Below are 18,056 nucleotides of genomic sequence, written 5' to 3' on the forward strand. Positions count from 1 at the left end.
AGCCGTAAATGAGAGCAAGATATTGACAGCCAATTTTTGTTTGTAGGGGGGGAAAGGTTGATGTTAGTATGTCAGAAAGGATACTGACAGCTCTGAGAGATGAGATTTAACTGGCTCTATATCCAGGGAGCAGAAAATATATTTGAAAGCAACGCCCCGCAGTAGAGCAACATTTCTCAAATATTCCAGGAATAAATCCCACAAGATGGTTTGTGGTCAAAAAAGAGACACTATGCTAAATTCCCCCCAAAGGCCCAAAGTACATATTGGCACCAAAAAAGATTTAGGTCCTACAGTAAAGGAACAGTTTTAACCTGAAGCCTACATTTCCCAAACATTGGGAGGAATCCTTTTCAAAAAATAAAATGACTTGCCACCTCACAGGATGCTTGAATGTGGCAGAGAACCCTCTTGTGGAGATTGTATTAATACCAAGATTTCGGAGACTCATCAGTATTGTATTTAGTCGGTGATTTTCAAGAAACTGGCAAGTAGGGGGATGCTGTATCAACTGCCCCTAAATGCTACTCCCCTCAAGGGAGTAAATCATAACCTGGGTAAGTGAATTTGATATAAAAACTTCAAAGACGTGAGGTATGGCAGCCTTCTGTTTTGAAGAGCTTTGACTGAATGGATGCTGTTTAAATATTTCATCACGCTGTTCAGCTAGAAGTTACAGAATCCTTTGATTATGACTGGAGATAAAGGGGCTTAATCTGAACAAATCATTTGGCAAAAATAGGTGGTTCTGTGTGCCGAATAAAGTCCATACCTGACTCATTTTGGGCAACTCAGTCTCTCCTTTATCTTTTTCTTTGGCTAAATCCTTAATCATCTGCTTCAGCTGTTTCTGATAATCAGTTGCATCGCCTGAGATAAAGGAAACAATACATAATTTAGTCTAAATAAATTCAATGAAAGCAAAAAAGAATATGTGGAAGGGGGCGGTGAGGGAAGAGGAATTCCACCAAGCAAATCCATGTACAAATTGAGAAGCACAGGTGATATCACAGGGATTGTTTTGCCACTGACCATGAATGGAGTGTGGCAGCTAGGGACTCCTTACAAGAGGACCCCTGAAAAATTGTGTAAGCAAGAGGAATAAACATGGCAGTAGGGTCAAGGGGCAGTGACTCCTTACACCAACTCAGGAAGGTTTCTGGCCTCTGAAAGCAGTGTTACCTCAGGAGGGAGCAGATGTGAGCTTCTAAGAAAAGCACAAAGTTTTGCTCCCCACAATTGTGTGCCTGATGGAAAGTAACAATGAAGAGATAAAAAGGTAATGAAAAGAGGTACGTGCCATTTGATTTCCCAAAAACCAGGGGTCTTGATGTTGACAGCAGAGGATTCTTTAATGGTGACTGGCTGTCACGGTCATTTTCAGTGAGTGCTTTAAAAAAAAAAAATCAAATTATTATCTTGATGAAAATCAAAGCTTTTTAGGTAAGAAAGAACTAAAGGCTAAACTGGCAGCCCCCAACCTGTGAGCTTAAGTCTTTTTAGGGTCTGTGAACCCAGGTGTATACTAACCACTGGAGAGACAAAGAAAACATCTTACACACCAGGTAATGCTTTTTCCTGGGCCTATGTAGATACTGTTGTAATTAATGATACGTGAGTTTACACTGACCTGGAAAAATGGATGTAGCAAGATCCCCCTTTTTAAAGTTTAAATTCATGTTTATATTACAAACTACAAATAAACACTAAACCTCTGGATGGTGGGACAATAGGTAATTGGAACTTTTCATAGTATTTTTCTATATTGAGCACATATTGCTACATTACATAATTTCTACTGAAACTACTGAATCTAAAACAGCATTTTATCATTACAAGTTTTCTTGAAATACACAAAACTAATTATTGGAATGCTGATAACACTGCTGGTGGAAATATAAAGTGTTAGAGCCATTTTGGAAAAACAGTCTGGCAGTTCCTCAAAAGATTAAATATGAATTACCATTCAGCCCAGAAATTCCACTAGGTGTAAACCAAAGGGAAATGAAAACATACCCACCCAAAAACTTGTACACACTTGTTTGTAGCAGCATTGTTCCTAAGTCGAAAAGTGGAAACAAACCCAAATGTCCATCAGTGAGTGAATGGATAAAGAAGTTATGGCCTGCCCATAACTGGAGTATCAAATTCAGCAATAAAAAGGAATGGAGCACCAGTACATGCTACGACATGGATGAACCTTGAAAACATACCAGGTAAAAGCAGCCAGATACAAAACTGCATACATTGTATGATTCCATTTATATGAAGAGACCAGAATAAGCAAATCTATAGACGGGGAAAATGGATTGGGGGCAATAGCTACAAAGCATGGGTTTTTATTTTGGGGTGACGAAAATGTTGTAAAATTGTGATAGTTGCATTACAGAATATACTAGATGTCATTGGATTAGACACTTTCAGTGAACTGTAGATCAATAAAGCTGTTAGGAGAAAACTAAAGGGCATTACAGACAGGATCCTATTTTAAAAAGGTTGAAGCTCACTAGTAAGCCCTTCACAGAAGAAATCACAAACTTCAGTTGTGATTGAACAAATATCCACAAGATGGCACCAAAGCCTCGATAAACTACCCTCCTTCCTTAGAAAGTAGGTTTCTGGGATGGGGAGGGGAGGGAGGCGGGTTTTCTGATTTATTTTTTTTTTTCATGTAACATACTGAGTCATTTTTTCATTACTTTTTTTTTTATACCAACTTTGCCCAAAACAAATTCTACACAGTAGCACATGTGAGAATCCACTCAAACTGAATAGGAGGGAAATTACAAACCCTGAATGGTAGCTGGGCAGTCATGATGAAAATGGATTTCCTAGGTAATAGCTCCTGAGAAGTCCAGAGAATACTGGGTCCCTGCCTTCAAAGAGCGTGTATATCAAACAGGAGAAGTGTACACAACTTACTCTAACAAAATGCTCCAACAGAAGAACCAATACACAAATGTCACGGGAGCACAGAGTGGAACGATTAATTCAAGGGATGAGCAAGTGTCCAGAAAGGAGGCAGGTGAAGAATCAACAGCAACGAGGAACCAGAAGCCAACCAACCACAGAGCAGTACTTCCAACCCCTTTCCAGCACATAGAAAATGTCACCCAGACTGGACACGAGGGACACTGGAGGAGGCCTGGAGCCCAATGAAAGAAACTCAGCCTACTTACGATCAGAAATAAAGGATACAATGCATTACGGAACAATTGTTAAATGTACTCTCAGCCTTTTTAAATGAGCTACTTGAACTAACAAATGGAGTGTTATTTTTGTACTCCACTCTATAATTCAAGACTAAATGGGGTAAGAGACCTTTCTATTAAAAGTTTTCATTGCGTCATTCACTTCAAGGACGGCACAAGTTAAACTCTGGTGAATGATTTACTCTGGTGAATGATTTACATTTGGTTATCTGAAAGCAGAGTACTTCTGCTTTCAACACAATTTGTCCTTCAGATGTCGTGGAGATGCTACAGTCATCACACCACCATTCCCCATGGTATTTCTTGCAAAGGCAACATAGTGCCTCCTACGCCTTCACAGTGGTTGGAAAAAGCAATCAAATTATAGGACTTGCATTTGTATAAATTAGGACTTCTGATACATCCAAGTCATTGATAGAAAAATCAACTAACGTGTCCAGCTTGCATTTCAGGTATCTACTGTAAAAAGATCACTTGAGGTGTAACGTGCTGGATACTGGGATCATAAATCCAATTTCTTAGTGGCTTTCTGACAATTTGGATAATATCAGGGCTTCACCTCACTTTTCTCTTTTAAAAAGTTCAGTGCAAACTTTTAGTTTCACAAAAGTTTTTTTTAGGAGGTTTGTGTTCTACAGTCTTAGGAAATTTTCAAAATCTTCAAGTTGTATTTTCCGCTCTCAATCCCAGTCCAAAAGCAGATCTCATCTAGCCTGTTGTCTGTCACCAAATCAGGTGTGCCTGGCATCATTTCTGATGTGGTTGGTGTCAGTACTTGCCTAAGTTGTCAGACCGGGATGTAAACACTCCTTTTTTTTTGTATCCTGTGAGAAGTTACATTTGTAAGTTTCCTCAGTACGTCATCCATTTTCACAATCATTACTTTCTCCAACTGAATCTTCACATCGTTTCCATTCTCTGGGAGAAGTTCTTGATTCTGGCCGGGGTCATCATTTAGCTCATCCGTTTGCACTTCATCAGGGAGCCTTCATGTTTACACTGGGCCCCTCCCATTAATAATCTGGTCCTTAGAGCAGTGTAGTGGTCCTTCAGTTTCTTAGCTGCACGGACATATTTTGACTTACTGGCACATCCCAGAGCAAGAGATTAGAGTTTATTTTCCATGTTGTTTCTTAGTATAAGCAAAAGAAAAGGCCGACCAAAAAGTGGAGAACCAAGATGGTGGGTGTAACCTGAGTGCCAAACTTTTCTTAGGCCAACATTAGTCATCATGTGCTTTGCATCTTTGGTCCTGTTGATGTGAACTTCAAACACATAATATCCCCTTCTGTAATACTGCTAAGGTTTTCATCCATAGTGGCTATTCTGTGAAATCTAGGATTGTATAGATCAGTACCTATCTGCAGGTCCTCTGGACAAAGCAGTGTATATTTCCAAGTGTACTGCACAGGTCTAGAAAAGTGAGTCCACTCCAAGTAAATGAACTTAAAACTTCCAAAGTACATTCTTTTATAATGGGCTATGAAACAAAACAGATTTTGTCAACAAAATGGATCAAATGGTACTGTAATCTTAGCACACTCAGGACTTTTTTTGGTTTAATATTAGTTTTCATGCTAATATTGAAATGGCTACATACAATTCCTGACTATGACTTTTAAATAATGACCTCTTCAAAACAGACTGTCACCACCACGAGAAGGTGGAAGCAAATGGCATTTTTCTCTACTTGATGGAAACTCCTTTCTTGTCATCACCTAGAACTTGAATGGTGCAGATGTTTTGATTTTACCTCAAGTGGTCATTCTGCATATCAAACAGCTTCTCCCTTAGTGAGAAATGTAGTGTTGAAAATTTGGGGCTAATACAACTGGACTTGGAATCCAATCAACATTTTTTCACGTCAAGTATTTCAAAACAACAAAGCTTTTCCTCATTCATCCACAGGTATTGCTGTATTAGCCTATAATTATGTTTCAGGGTTCCAATGTAACACTGACTAAACACTAATGAAGCATTTATAACCTCATTCTTTTCTAAGTTGAATTTTTGCTTTGAACCCATACTCTCAGTGCATGTTAATATATTTTCATGTGCTCTTTCAGTTTGCAATTAAGTTCATTCAGGTTTTCAACATTTTCAGTCTTTTTAAATAAGAGAGAGAGTGTGTGTGTGTATGTGTAACAGAAAGCCTCCAGCACAAGTACTCGTTTGTGTTTTTGCCATTGCCCAGATAGCATTCTCAGTGGCTTGTTTTGATGCTTCTTCCTAATGAATCTAATGTTCTTTTCAGGAAACTGTCTTTGGGAAGTCTAATTAGTGTAATTAACTGAGCAAAATGGCCAATATCCATAGATGTACCAATCTGCAATGAAAACTCCAGATTTAATAATAGGGAACACTGTTCATCCCTGTGTCACCTGATACGGTATCAAATCATCTGTAATATTTATTTCCTTTGCTAAATGGTGTTACAGTCACCATGGAGCCAATGCAGTGAGCTCTTCCGGAACTGAGGCCCTGGGCCTAGCGTTTCCCTGCTTCCTGAGCTGTATCAGATCCTTTGTGAGCAAGCTCGCAAAAGCCCTCTGCCTCCTGGACCCTCACTGAGTTCCAGGTGCTCCATACAGGTGGGCATGTGAGGCCGGGTGATGATGTGCCTCAGTAGTACCCCGCCTCCCATCCCATCAGGCAAGTCAGACACGTCATTCATCGGGCACGCAAATTCAAACTTGTGATTCTCCGTGTACTTCCTAGTTAGTGAGGTAAACTTTTTTCCTGTCTAGTGTGTTTGTCCCAACTTTAATCAAAGAATTATTCATTATGGTGGAATGTAAATAATTTTTTTAAATTAAACCTAGTTAAGTGAAAAATACTTAAACGATTTTAGATTTTTGTGGCCTTGGCAAATTGATGTGTGTAAATAAAGGTTTTGGGGTCTGCATTCTTAAGACTTTTTTAACTGCCTGAAAAATTCAAATGTTAAAATATAGGTAAGCAAAATATCAAATCTTAATTTCCACTTAATTTAAATTCAGTGTCACACAATATAAATACTACAATCATGTATGTTCAAAAAGGTTTTGAAAAACTGATTTTTCTAAAGCCAGGAAGGTCTACAAGTGCCTTTAATGAACTAATGTAATTAAAATATGTCTTTTAGAAATAAACTTGTAATTTGAAAACTAATTCAGTATGAAGTTAGATTAAGAATGAAATCTCAATCTCATGTTAATATCAAAAAGCAGGAATGAATTTAAAGATACATCAAGAATGGTATCTATACTCTTTGCAACTTTCGTAAATCTAAAATTATCCCAAAATAAAACTTACTTGAAAATCAAGATAAAATTGAATAAAATAAAATCACTCGTGTTCTCATTAGCAACACCAGATATGATGATTATGAAAAGATGATGACGACGATAATAAAGGAATAATTATGCATATATTCTATGTTGAGAGGAAAACATTTGTGAAAAATAAGGTCTAATTAAATGAAAAACTTATATTGGCATAAAAGGCAAAACTTCACTGATGCCAAACAGCTTTGCACTAAAGCAATGGGTCCGAGGGAAGGTGGAGGAGAGCTGAGTGTGGCTCCAGAATGCTCCCTGCAGGTCATGTGCATGACATATACGCTGACTCAGTAAAGGCCAAACTCAGGACGATGCCCGGAAAGCCCACAAATAATGTCCCCGTGCATGTTCTACTTCTGTACAGGTGTTAGTGTTAAAAGCCACTAGGATCTCGTGGCCCTGGCAACCTCACAGCCCGCCAGCCGCCCCAGGCGCCGTAGCTCGGAAGTTCTGTCAGAGGCCTTGTCCAGCATCAGGACCAGGCACTGAGGTCCAGACCCTCTGGAATTCCTGGTCCACATCTATCAGTTGCAGAGGTCCACAGAATACCTTAAGTCTAACCCTAAGTCTGATCCCACAGGTTTCAAAATGGCTCCTTGTTCCTAGTTACCACTGCTTAAATTTGAAGGAAGCATGGTCTTCCATGCTGGAAAAATGACATGACCCTTCAAAAACAGTAGGGTAAAACAGCCCCCTGAGCCTGGCTTCCCCACACATTCCACAGGCCAGCGGGTCACAAGGTGTGGTCCTCAGGCCTGGTGAGTCAGAAGTGGGTGGGGCCTGGGAACCTGGTTCCCCACCATCCCAGGGCCCGCTCCAGTCTGGTATCAGGAACACAAAACTAAAAACATCCGCTACCTGGAGTCCAAAGGAAATTTAAAAAGAACTTGAGTGTTGTGCACAAAGCCGATTTGTGTCAAGGCAGGAGAGCCTCATCTTTCTACTTGGAATTTCTTACCTGGAGGGATATGAAGCCTATATAACAGTTTGATTTTCTCATTCATTTCTCCATTATACATAACATCTGCCAAAACAAACAGAGATTGAGTAAATGCAAATGGTTAATGTATACTTGTCATGACACAAACTCACATGGAGAGAACTTCCTAAGGTCGACACTTGTTGACCCAGCACTTCCTCTGCCCCAACACACACAGTTTGAAATGAAAACGTGAAAGGTGGTGATTGGTGGCTGTGGAGCCACAAGATAACCTTATCAACTCTGGCCTCCTACCTTCTGTAAGATTTTAATTTTATGTGCAATTGTTAACATGGCCCCTAACCAGCCACCACCACACCCTGGGCGCCACGGAGAACAAGGTCTATGACCTTGTGTGTTAGCCTGGGCCCCTCTCCCCAACCCCTCTAAGGAAGCAAAATCATTCATGAGAGGAGCCTGCGGAGCGCTTTTGTAAACCACAAAATCATGGCAGGCCAGTCCCAAGTACATTTCATGGTGTGGATCTGCCTGCTCTACAATCCACTTAGTCCTGTGTTCACAGACTTCACATACTCAAGTCTCAGACTCAAGTCAGCGCAATAAAGACCCCCAGTCCTACCGAGACAGCTCACAAACGCTTTGAATTCGATGAGGTGGTCCATGTTGTCATCCAGAAGCCTGAACGTCCTCTCCGCCAGGGTCTCCGTGTGGGCCCCGCAGGTCCACGGAGAGACCAGCTGAAACAGGTGTGTGAACTGCCGCGCATCTATGCGGTACTGCTCCGCGTAGGGCCTGCTGGGGTCATGGCGAGGGGCCATGGGCCGGGGCTGCTCCCAGTAACAGCTCATCATGTGTTCTCTCTTAAAACGGGGGAGAGGGATCGTGAGACAGCGCAGCACACTTACAAGCCAAGGCGAACATGGCCTCTCGTGACTGACTGCCTCGTAAAATTCCTATGTACTGAGTCAGTAATGTTACAACACAAACGAAAAGCAATTACGATCATTAACCCAACATGTAAAAGTGTTTCCTTGTCACCCTGTAGTTCCTTGCCCACGAGTATGTAATTTTGACATTTTTTCTTTTAAGTTTTTAATGTATGTTTATATAGCAAATATATACAACAAAATTTACCACTTTAACTATTTTTAAATGTATAGTTCAGCTGCCATAGTTTTAATTATAGAAGACACACAATTTTTAATCTGATATTTTTTCTTAAAATCACGTTGTTTGAAAATCAGAAAAGTGCTAGACGAATCTATAGCATATAAAGAAACGAGCAACACTGGTTACCTTGGGGAGGGATCAGAGGGGTAGGGACCCGGATGTGGAAGCAGGTCTCTTTACTGCACACTTTTTTATATGGTCTGAATTTTGGCTTTATTAGCAGTTCCAAGAATTAAAAACAAAAAAGGCAATTTCACGTCTTGGGCATAGACTGGAAACTAAAGCAATCAAACTGGCCCGGTCACTAAGGACCCCGTCACTGAGGACCCTGTCACTGAGGACCCCGTCACTGAGGACCCTGTCACTAAGGACCCCGTCACTGAGGACCCTGTCACTGAGGACCCCGTCACTGAGGACCCCGTCACTGAGGACCCCGTCACTGAGGAGCCCGTCACTGAGGAGCCTGTCACTGAGGAGCCTCTTCACAGAACATCTTTTAAGTCACCTCTGGGGACATCTCAACTCACTGGCACAGTCAGTGACTGCAGATTCCTCACCATTCCAGTGCTCTCCGCCCATAGGGATGGCACAGAAACAAGTGCCAGCACATACTCTCCATTTTGGACATTTCCAAATGCCATTTACAATTTTACTGTCGCATTTCATTGCAGCCATGTTCTTTAAATGCCCTTTGCAGGATTGTAAAAAGTACCACAGAGGTCTAACAAATTTCTGTTCCTGAAAACCCGCGACACACTAGGAATTCCCATGCGTATTTGTGTATCCTGTGATGCTAAAGGCCCACAGAATCCTGCCCAGAAGAAAATGGTTGTAATACTGGTATGTAGGCCAAGGACGAATCCAGCCAGTTTACAGAAAACGAACCAGTAGACTAGGTGGACAGGTGGTACAGAGAAGTATACAGCTAGCCAATAAACTCCTGGAATGGTACTTCACCTCACTCATGAGTAAACAAATTTAAATTAAGAGAAGATGCAATTTTCTACAAGACTAGCAAAATTTTGTAAGATCCATAATATTCAATGGCGGGTGAGTGCAGCATGTGGTAAACAAGCACTTAGACATCAGCAGTGAAACTGAAATTTGAAAAGTCCAGAAACTAGCAGTATTGACAGAAATGTGGCTGGTGCGTCCCATCGTACAAAGCAGCAGCACCAACGTCCTGACAAAGGCACAAAGGTGTACACTCAGCACTGCACTGTGTATGAAGCAGCAACACATTTGAAACAACGTGAATGTCCCTCAATTGGTGAATGTCAAAGTATGGTTCAGCCCGACCATGAAACTGTGCAGCCATTAAAAGGAATGAAATTGGGTGGTGAACACACAAAGGGATTTATAGATGATGTAATACAGAATTGTACACCTGAAATCTATGTAATTTTACTAACAATTGTCACCCCGATGAAAAATAAAAAAGTGACGAGGGAGCATTTTCTCAATCCATTGAGATTTTGCTTCCCAGCAATTGTCGTCAGTTTGGCTCAAATAAATTCTTGTAAGCTAAAAAAAAAAAAGAAGGAACATATGACAAGAGATCTATAGGTATCGAGCTAGAAAAATGTCCATGATGAAAAAATTGCAGGCCATTATGTGCAGTACAACCTCACTTTTGTGTGGGAAAAAGTTGTGTGTGTGTGTGTGTGTGTGTGTGTGTAGAGATAAGGCAGGGGAAATCAGGAAAGAGTCACCATATTGTGAACAGTAATCACCTGTACAAAGTAGGATTGTAGGTGAGAGTGGGAACAATTTTACTTTGTGTTTTTAGTTAAATTTTGAAAATGAAAGTCTTAACCACAACATGGAAGCAAGCAAAATAGTATTAGAGACCAAAAGCTCTCTGGGGCCTGGAAGTCCAGCAACAGTGAACGAATAAAACTGGTCATTAGCAGAGCCAGCTGATGGAAGCCCTAAGGCCCACTTCCAGGAGACGCCTGTGACACCAAGTGTCAGTTATACTGTTCACATCTTATTTGAAAAGATAAGATTAATGAAGCTGTTCTCAATTTGGGAGAACAGCAGGTGGACATCACAAATCTGAATTTAAGTCTTTTAAGACTGCTTTACAACATGGATGGACCTAGAGGGCATTATGCTAAGGGAAATGAGTCAGACAGAGAAAGACAAATACCGCATGATCTCGCGTGTGGAATCTAAAACCAAAAAAACCCTAAACTCATAGAAAAAGAGATCAGATTTGTGGTTACCAGAAGTAGGTGAGGGGGCAGTGAGGGAATTGGGTGACGGGGGTCAAAAGGTACAAACTTCCAGTTAGTTCTAAAATAAGTACTGGGGGTGTGATGTACAATAGGACGACTATTGTTAACACTGTTTATGGCATATTTGAAAGTTGCTAAGAGTAAACCCTAAAAGTTGACATCACAAGGAAAAACACTTTTTTTTTTGGCATCTATAGGAGAAGATGGATTACTACGGTAATCATGTCACAAAATATGTAAGTCAAGTCATGCTGTATGCCTTAACCTGACACAGTGCTGTATGTCAGTGATATCTCAACAAAACTTCAAGAAAAAAAGAACTGCATCAAAGGACAAAAAGATCAAAGATCGCTTTAAATTAACAATAAAAATAGATTTCATTAAGTGCCAACCACATCGTTCATCTTTCATCGGAAAGAATATGTAAAGATGACAGTCAGAGCTGACTCTTTCTTGTTAATACAGAGAATGGTCACGCCTGTACGTTGCAGGCTTAGGGAGGGATCCAGAGAAGTTACAGAATGGACTACTATCAAGAACCTATCACACATGTGTAAGATGATGTCAGGGTAGCTCTGTGTCCCTTTCCCTTGAGAATGAAATTCTGATTCAGAAGACAAGAGATGTATGTAAAAGCTAAGTAGAGAACATCATACCCCATAGTACTTAATCAAGTACTGAGATGTGTGAAGTCTGGGAGAGCCACGGAAATTCAGAGAAGGTCAGGAGCATGGGACAAAGGACAGTCTGAGAGGGCAGTTACGTGGGCCTGATGCTGGCTCTGGGCCTGGAAGGAAGGCGCTGGGCTGGGTACATTAAGGAGGCACCTCGGTTGCACAACAGAATTACACACCATGACTCTGACACTATTTTACTGGAATTTCCTTTGGAAATATATTTTGAAAATCATCTTGTATTTACAGTTTGTTTGCTTGTTTATGTTTGCAGTTAGTCCTACATACATGAAAGACTCGTAGGGCTAACTACAAATATGGAAATAAATTTCATCAAGTACCAACCACATCATTCATGGGAAAGATAGGAAACAAGAAATAATCAGCTCAATCTTATTTAAAAACTCTTTGTATTAAAGATGAAGGACATGGTTAGTACGTAATGAAATTTATTTCTATAATAAATTTAAAGCAATCTTTTAAATTATAGAAATTCAGATTTGTGGCATGTCTTATTCTCTCAAATTGAGAACAGTTAACCCTAAACAAATGAAAGACTTCTGATGCTAAACAGCACATCTGTTTACCTGCTTTTATGTTTCTACTATTCCCTGTTTTTCCTTCTTGAAAGTCAGAGGTCTTGGGACACAAAGTAACCTTCGACTGTATTTTCTCTATGCAAAAGGAAACTATAAAACTTGAAAAAAGGTGATGTTTACAAGAGACAAGGGCCAAGAATCCTGCTTATTAGGAATGAGGAGTGCCAGGAACCGAAAAGCCAACAAGCCATTTCAGTGACTGCAGGGAAATGTGCCAGGACAGGGCACACAAAGGGTTCGGACGCCCTGGAAAGCTCTGCTTAGAAGTACTTGACGTGCTGCTTATCACTATTTCCACTGTGTTGGCAACGTGTGATCAGAAGTGCCACCGGCTCAGGTTCCCAGCAGGAAGAGCTCTGGAGGCCAGCCTTTCATGGATGCTGGCTGCAACTGCCTTCTGCAACTGCCTTTTCTCCCCCCTCACTGCCCAAGGCATCAGGAGTGGATCAGTGCGTCTGCCGCTCTTCCCCACTTTTACTGTTTTGCACAAGATGATTTCTAGCAAAGCACTTAAAAATGTTCTTTGCCGGGTGAGTTAAGTAGCAAGACCTGAGAATTTTACCTAAATACCCAAATATTAGAAATATGGTTTAGTATATTAATTATTACCACTAAGCTAGATTATAAAGTTATTTAAAAATGCTTAGGACTACATCCAACATGGGAATGTGTTAACGGCATCCAGGGGAACCAGAATGTAAGCTAGCATGTGTACCAGCCACACAAATATACAAATATGTGTACGTATACTGTGGGTGGGATTATGGGTAATTAAAGTGTATGAGGTGACAGTTTCAGTAGGGTCACTGTCCCATCTACTATGGACTGAGAGCTCAGTGTAGTGGCTCTAGGGTGTGGGCTGCAAGCCGGCGAGGCTAAGCCGAGCTGGCAGGTGGAGCAGGTGGGGCAGCTCCAGCCTCTGCTGTCACAGAACAGGCACAGGACAGCCCCCTCTGGCTTCCACACATCACCCCTGGGCAGACTGACAACGTGGCTTCGGCCTGGCCCAGGGCCTGCCACTCTTTCATCTTCCCAGACTTCCATACCTTGAATAAGTCATAGAGTTCCTCGAGGTCTTCAGGAAGAATTGAGACTTCTGGGGTGACAACACGGAGCTTGAGGAAAGAATGGAGAGCAATGGAGTGAGTTCTCCGCCTGCACCTGGGAAGATCAGAGGCAGGAGGGGCTTCCTACTACAGTGGGACACCAGGTGCCCGGCTGCTGCGCCAGCTGCCCTGTGCCTATCCCTCCCACCCCCACCCCCCAGCAGTGTCTGCCCCTTTCTGACACAAAGATCACCTCCTGGGAATTTTCTCGGGTGATTATCCTCAACCTTTCTGATTCACACAGCAGGGCCTCAGACAAACAACACCGTTCTAATGGAAGTTAAACACTAGCAAACACAGAGCCCCGGCAGGAAGTTCCTCCTGAATAACAACTAACTGGGCAGGCCAGGTATGCTGGGCATTTTCTACATCCTACCTCCTCCAACCCCACCCCGTGGGCATCTTCATCTTGATTTTAGGGCCAGGGAATCAGGCTCACGGTGGTTAATTTGCTCACAATCTGTCTGACTCTCAAACCCATGCTGTTTCCAGACCACATCACACCTATTACATTTTTTATTCAATGCAAAAAAAAAAAGGGTGGTATCCTTACATTAGATATCAACAGGGACACTGTGGTCAGTAAGTGGCCACAATAAGGCGACCTTGACTTACCACATTCTGCTTTGTGGTGTCCTCGTGGCCTTGGAGAACCCTGATCCGGTGCCTACAACGCATGCGCTCAATCTGCTCCACAGACTGGTTCCCAAACTTCTGCAGGGAGACCAGGGGCCACTCAGTCTCCCTTCTGTCCACAGAGGACACAGAAGCAGCCCAGAACCCTACCTGACGTCCATCTCCCCAGCAAGCTCCATGGGTGGGGGTGGGACAGGGCCAGTTACCTCGTAGGAGTCCCGGATCAGGTCGGCAATGTCAGTCACAGGACAGGGCTCCTGGTCGTCAGAGAAAAAGGCATGGTGGCTGCCAATTCGGGGTCCAGGGCTGTCCTCATTCTTAATGTGATCTAGAAACCTAAGCACACCACCTGGCATTAAAGCACAGGGTGACCTTCACCGGGGCACCACACACACGCACTCCCTTCCCAGGGGCCACTCAATGTGTCACAACACTTCAAACACAGCTCATCTGTCCACACACTGGGAGGAGGGCAAGGCAGTGAACACTGGGATCCTGTCAGAGAATGAGAGGCAGCCATACGCCAGACTCATCAATCTGGGCTCCACTGGTAGGTTCCCAGGGTCTGTGACTCTCCAGTGAAGTAAACACAAAACTCTGCATGCACGCAGGGGTAAGCTTCCACAATATTCTGAGAGGGACCCCTTCCTTTGTCAGCCAACTTGCCCTCGGCTCCGAGAGACACCAGTCCTTGGCCTGGTGGGACCCACCAGCCCCTATACATAAAATGTCGGAAACCTCCAGTTGGCTGCCCGACTCCAACATTTCCGGGTGCCTGTCCCTGTTCAAGGTCACTTTGAATCCGTCTAGACTCAAGACATTTGAATCTCCTCAGAGGAAAGCCCTGACAGCCCTCTCTCTTCCTGGATACCCTCACTTGGTAGGAGTGAGGGAAGATGGCGCTCTTCACCACATGCAGGTGACATCCTGGCTCTAGGGGGATCACAGGTGACAAGTGACCAAGTGGAAGGAAACACTTCCATAGCGACAGCCCTGCTGGGCCCCTGCTGCTGCCGCCTCCAGCCATCTGACTTCCAGGGTTCCAGCTGCTGCCCACCCTCCCCACCTCCGCTGGGCAGTCCCAGGGCCAGCAGCCAGGCCCACCTGCTGAGGACCATCAGGGCCTGGCCGTCGTCCTTGCTGCTGCACAGGTCCTCGGCGTTGGCTTCCAGCACCGCCAGCCCCAGCTGGAAGATGGCTTTGATCCCATCGTAGAAGAAGCAGTCGACGACATTCACCGCACTCTCCAGAGGCATAATGCTGAGGAACAGCGTCAGGAACCACGAGAGAGAGATGGACGCCAGGGCTGAGGGGTCGTTCAGGTGCTCCGCCAGCTCGGGGAGGTGCTCCTTGACAAGCTCCTCAAACACAGACTGGTCCACTTGGGCCCCTGGGGAGGGAAGGCCACTGGTCAGGAGGGACTCACTCTCCAACGTTAGCCTGAAATCAGCACTGCTCTGAGGTACACACCACAGTGAGTCCAGAAAGGACTCTGGCTTTGTTAACTGAGTTTTGACATTTTGACCACAGTAATTCGATGGGGAAAGGACAATATTTTCAAAAAAAATCAAGGGTATCAGTATGGAGGGCGGGGAAGAGCCTGAACCCCTCCTTCACTTCACCTCACACAGAAAAATGCATTTGAAGCACATCACAGACCTAAATACAAAAGCTAACACTATAAAACGTCTGAAATAAAATATAGGAAAAAGGCAAAATTTCTTAGGACGCTGAAAGCACTAACCATAGAAAAAATTATAAATTGGACTTCATCCACTTCAAAGACATGTTCTTCGAAAGATACCATTAATAAAATGAAAATGCAAACTTCAAACTCAGAGGAAATGTTTGCAATAAATATACCTGACAAAGATCTTGTATTCAAAATAAAGAATTCCTGCAACTTAGTAATAAGAAGTCAGGAACAACATTTTTTTAAACAAGCAAGAGATTTGAATAGATACTTCAAAAGAGATGATAAGTAAATGGCCAGTAAGCACAAAAATACATGTTCAACATTATTAACCAAATAAATACAAATTAAAACCACCACGATAGACCACTTCTTACCCACCAGAAAGGCTAAAATCAAAAAGACAATTAATTCAAGTGTTAACGGGTGTGGAGCAACTGGAATTCCCACACATTGCTGGCATGAGACGCGACTTACTGCATATGCTTTGAAAAACGGACAGTTTCTTATAAAGTTCAACATACTTCTAACCTAATACCCAGCAATTCTACTCCTAGGTAAATACTCAAAATAACTGGGAATACAGTATTCACACAAAGACACACGAATGTTCATTGCAACTTTACTTAGAATAAAAAACTGGAAACAATTCAAATGTCTTATCAACAGCTGACAGGATAAATGCGTGATGGTATGAACACTCAGCAAGGAGAAGACACAAACTAGTGGTGCACCAACGACCTCCTGTTGTGCAAAGGAAGCCAGTCAAAAGAGAACAGCCTCTATTATTACACGCATACCAAGTTCAAGTTCAAGGACAGGCCAAATTAATCTGTGGCGACAGAAATCAGTGCCAAGTGTTACCAGTGGGGAAGGGGCAGAAGGAGACTTAGCAGGTTACGGAGAGGCTCCATATGTCCCACCCTGTACAGGGTGGGGGGTCACACAAGTATATACAGTATCACAGAGTGTCTGCTGGTCACTGTTGAGTATGAGCTGTCCCATAGCAACTCTCGTCAACTGACAACATGCCTCCCACGACCCTGAGGTTCTGATTATTCCTTGCTATGCCGTACAATGTTTAACCGCCTCCCACATTATCAAGTGAAAAGGGACGCAAGCCAGTTAACCACTCAGGCACCTGAAGAGAGCCAGGAGAGGTGGTCAGTCATACCGAAAGGCCACCTCCCTCCCAGCCGGCCCTCCCCCTTACTCCCCTCAGTTCTCAGGACAGGAGCCTTCAAGCCCTTCTTCCTGCCTCGTCCCTACATCCAGCCCTTGGTCACATTCTGTCTCAAGCTGGTTCTTTTGTTTCTGTTCTCACTGCTGTCCCCTTAATTTTGGGTTATCTCCAGCTCGTTCTGGATCACTGACAAGTGCCCGGGAAGAGTATCACTAAAGCACTTTTTGTGTCACTTTCTCCACCAGGAGGCTGCTGGACCACAGACATAGTACAAATGCAAATGTCAACCACACAAAAGAAAGAGGCACCAAGTGCTTGAAGAAGTGGCATCCCAGCTTTGCCCAGAGCCCGGGCAGCAACCAATGAGCTTTGTCAACTTATGCGGTGGGAGGCGTTCTCCAGGTCTGCCCTGTAGGTGGGGCCTAACTGCGGGGCTCTCCGGCACCCATTCTGCTCACTGCCGGACTGTCCCCTCCAGTCTGCAGAGCCCCCTGGGCACCAACAGCAGAGCGCCCTCCCTTCCCAGGCGTCAGCTTCACGGGCAAATCTCTCTGGTTTTCATTTTTCGACTTGTTTCTCGAGCCTAGAATTTTTCTGTCCTTCTTGTAAGTTCAGCTATTCACGTAAAATCATTTGGTTTTTTTTAATCCAAAATCTATACATGTTTGTAGCAAGAGAGTGGTCAGGTTGCCTCATTCCATTATTTTGCCAGGACTGTGCAGAGAATTACACCGTTGGCTCTCCAGATCCAAGAGCCAGTGTTTATGCAGAGGGCAGCTGAGTGGCACAGCGGATTTTAGAAGCAGGATGGGTAACAAGCGTTCTGTCACTGTCCCCAGGCACAGAGGAGGGGGTGGCTTACCGATGACCCGGTGGTTGAAGTAGTCTGGGAGCATCCGCTCACACACAGCGACCAGCAGCCAGAAGGCTTCCTCCTCCTTGGCGTACAGCAGCAAGACGGACGTCAGGATATTCATGGACTGCTCGGGGATTCACAGGGGGGACCGTTACTGAGCAGACTGCACAGGGCCACAGAGACGTTAAAAAACACACAAGCCCACATGACCCACAGAAGTCACGACCCAGCGCACCTGAACCACAGGACGCGTGTGCAGGGCAATGACCACGTGTCCTATCGACACGATACACCAGGCTGAGTGATCAGCCACCACTCCGGCCCTGTCCCCATCTGGTAATGAGGCATTTTGCTTATTCACAGGAAAACAAAGTTTAAAAATCTTACTATTTTTAAATGTCAGTAGCTCCTCTAAGTGGGTCTTAGG

The 18,056-nt window shown here is 43.5% G+C and overlaps 1 protein-coding gene across 3 annotated transcripts in view; it reads right to left on the reverse strand.

The window, feature by feature from the left end:
- Window positions 1-18,056, reverse strand: part of TBC1D8 (TBC1 domain family member 8) — a 99,397-nt gene that overhangs the window by 1,704 nt on the left and 79,637 nt on the right. For all 3 annotated transcript variants that reach the window (XM_019753835.2, XM_019753834.2, XM_074332395.1), the window contains exons 11-19: window positions 17,636-17,753; window positions 15,002-15,287; window positions 14,104-14,233; window positions 13,877-13,975; window positions 13,202-13,270; window positions 8,092-8,332; window positions 7,491-7,556; window positions 1,301-1,390; window positions 773-870 (exon numbers count right to left, since the gene is read on the reverse strand). In XM_019753835.2, coding sequence (XP_019609394.2) covers window positions 773-870; window positions 1,301-1,390; window positions 7,491-7,556; window positions 8,092-8,332; window positions 13,202-13,270; window positions 13,877-13,975; window positions 14,104-14,233; window positions 15,002-15,287; window positions 17,636-17,753 — 1,197 coding nt within the window. The remainder of the gene's footprint in view (window positions 1-772; window positions 871-1,300; window positions 1,391-7,490; window positions 7,557-8,091; window positions 8,333-13,201; window positions 13,271-13,876; window positions 13,976-14,103; window positions 14,234-15,001; window positions 15,288-17,635; window positions 17,754-18,056) is intronic.

This window comes from Rhinolophus sinicus, linkage group LG05 (genome assembly GCF_036562045.2).
Source record: "Rhinolophus sinicus isolate RSC01 linkage group LG05, ASM3656204v1, whole genome shotgun sequence".
Taxonomy (NCBI): Eukaryota; Metazoa; Chordata; class Mammalia; order Chiroptera; family Rhinolophidae; genus Rhinolophus; species Rhinolophus sinicus.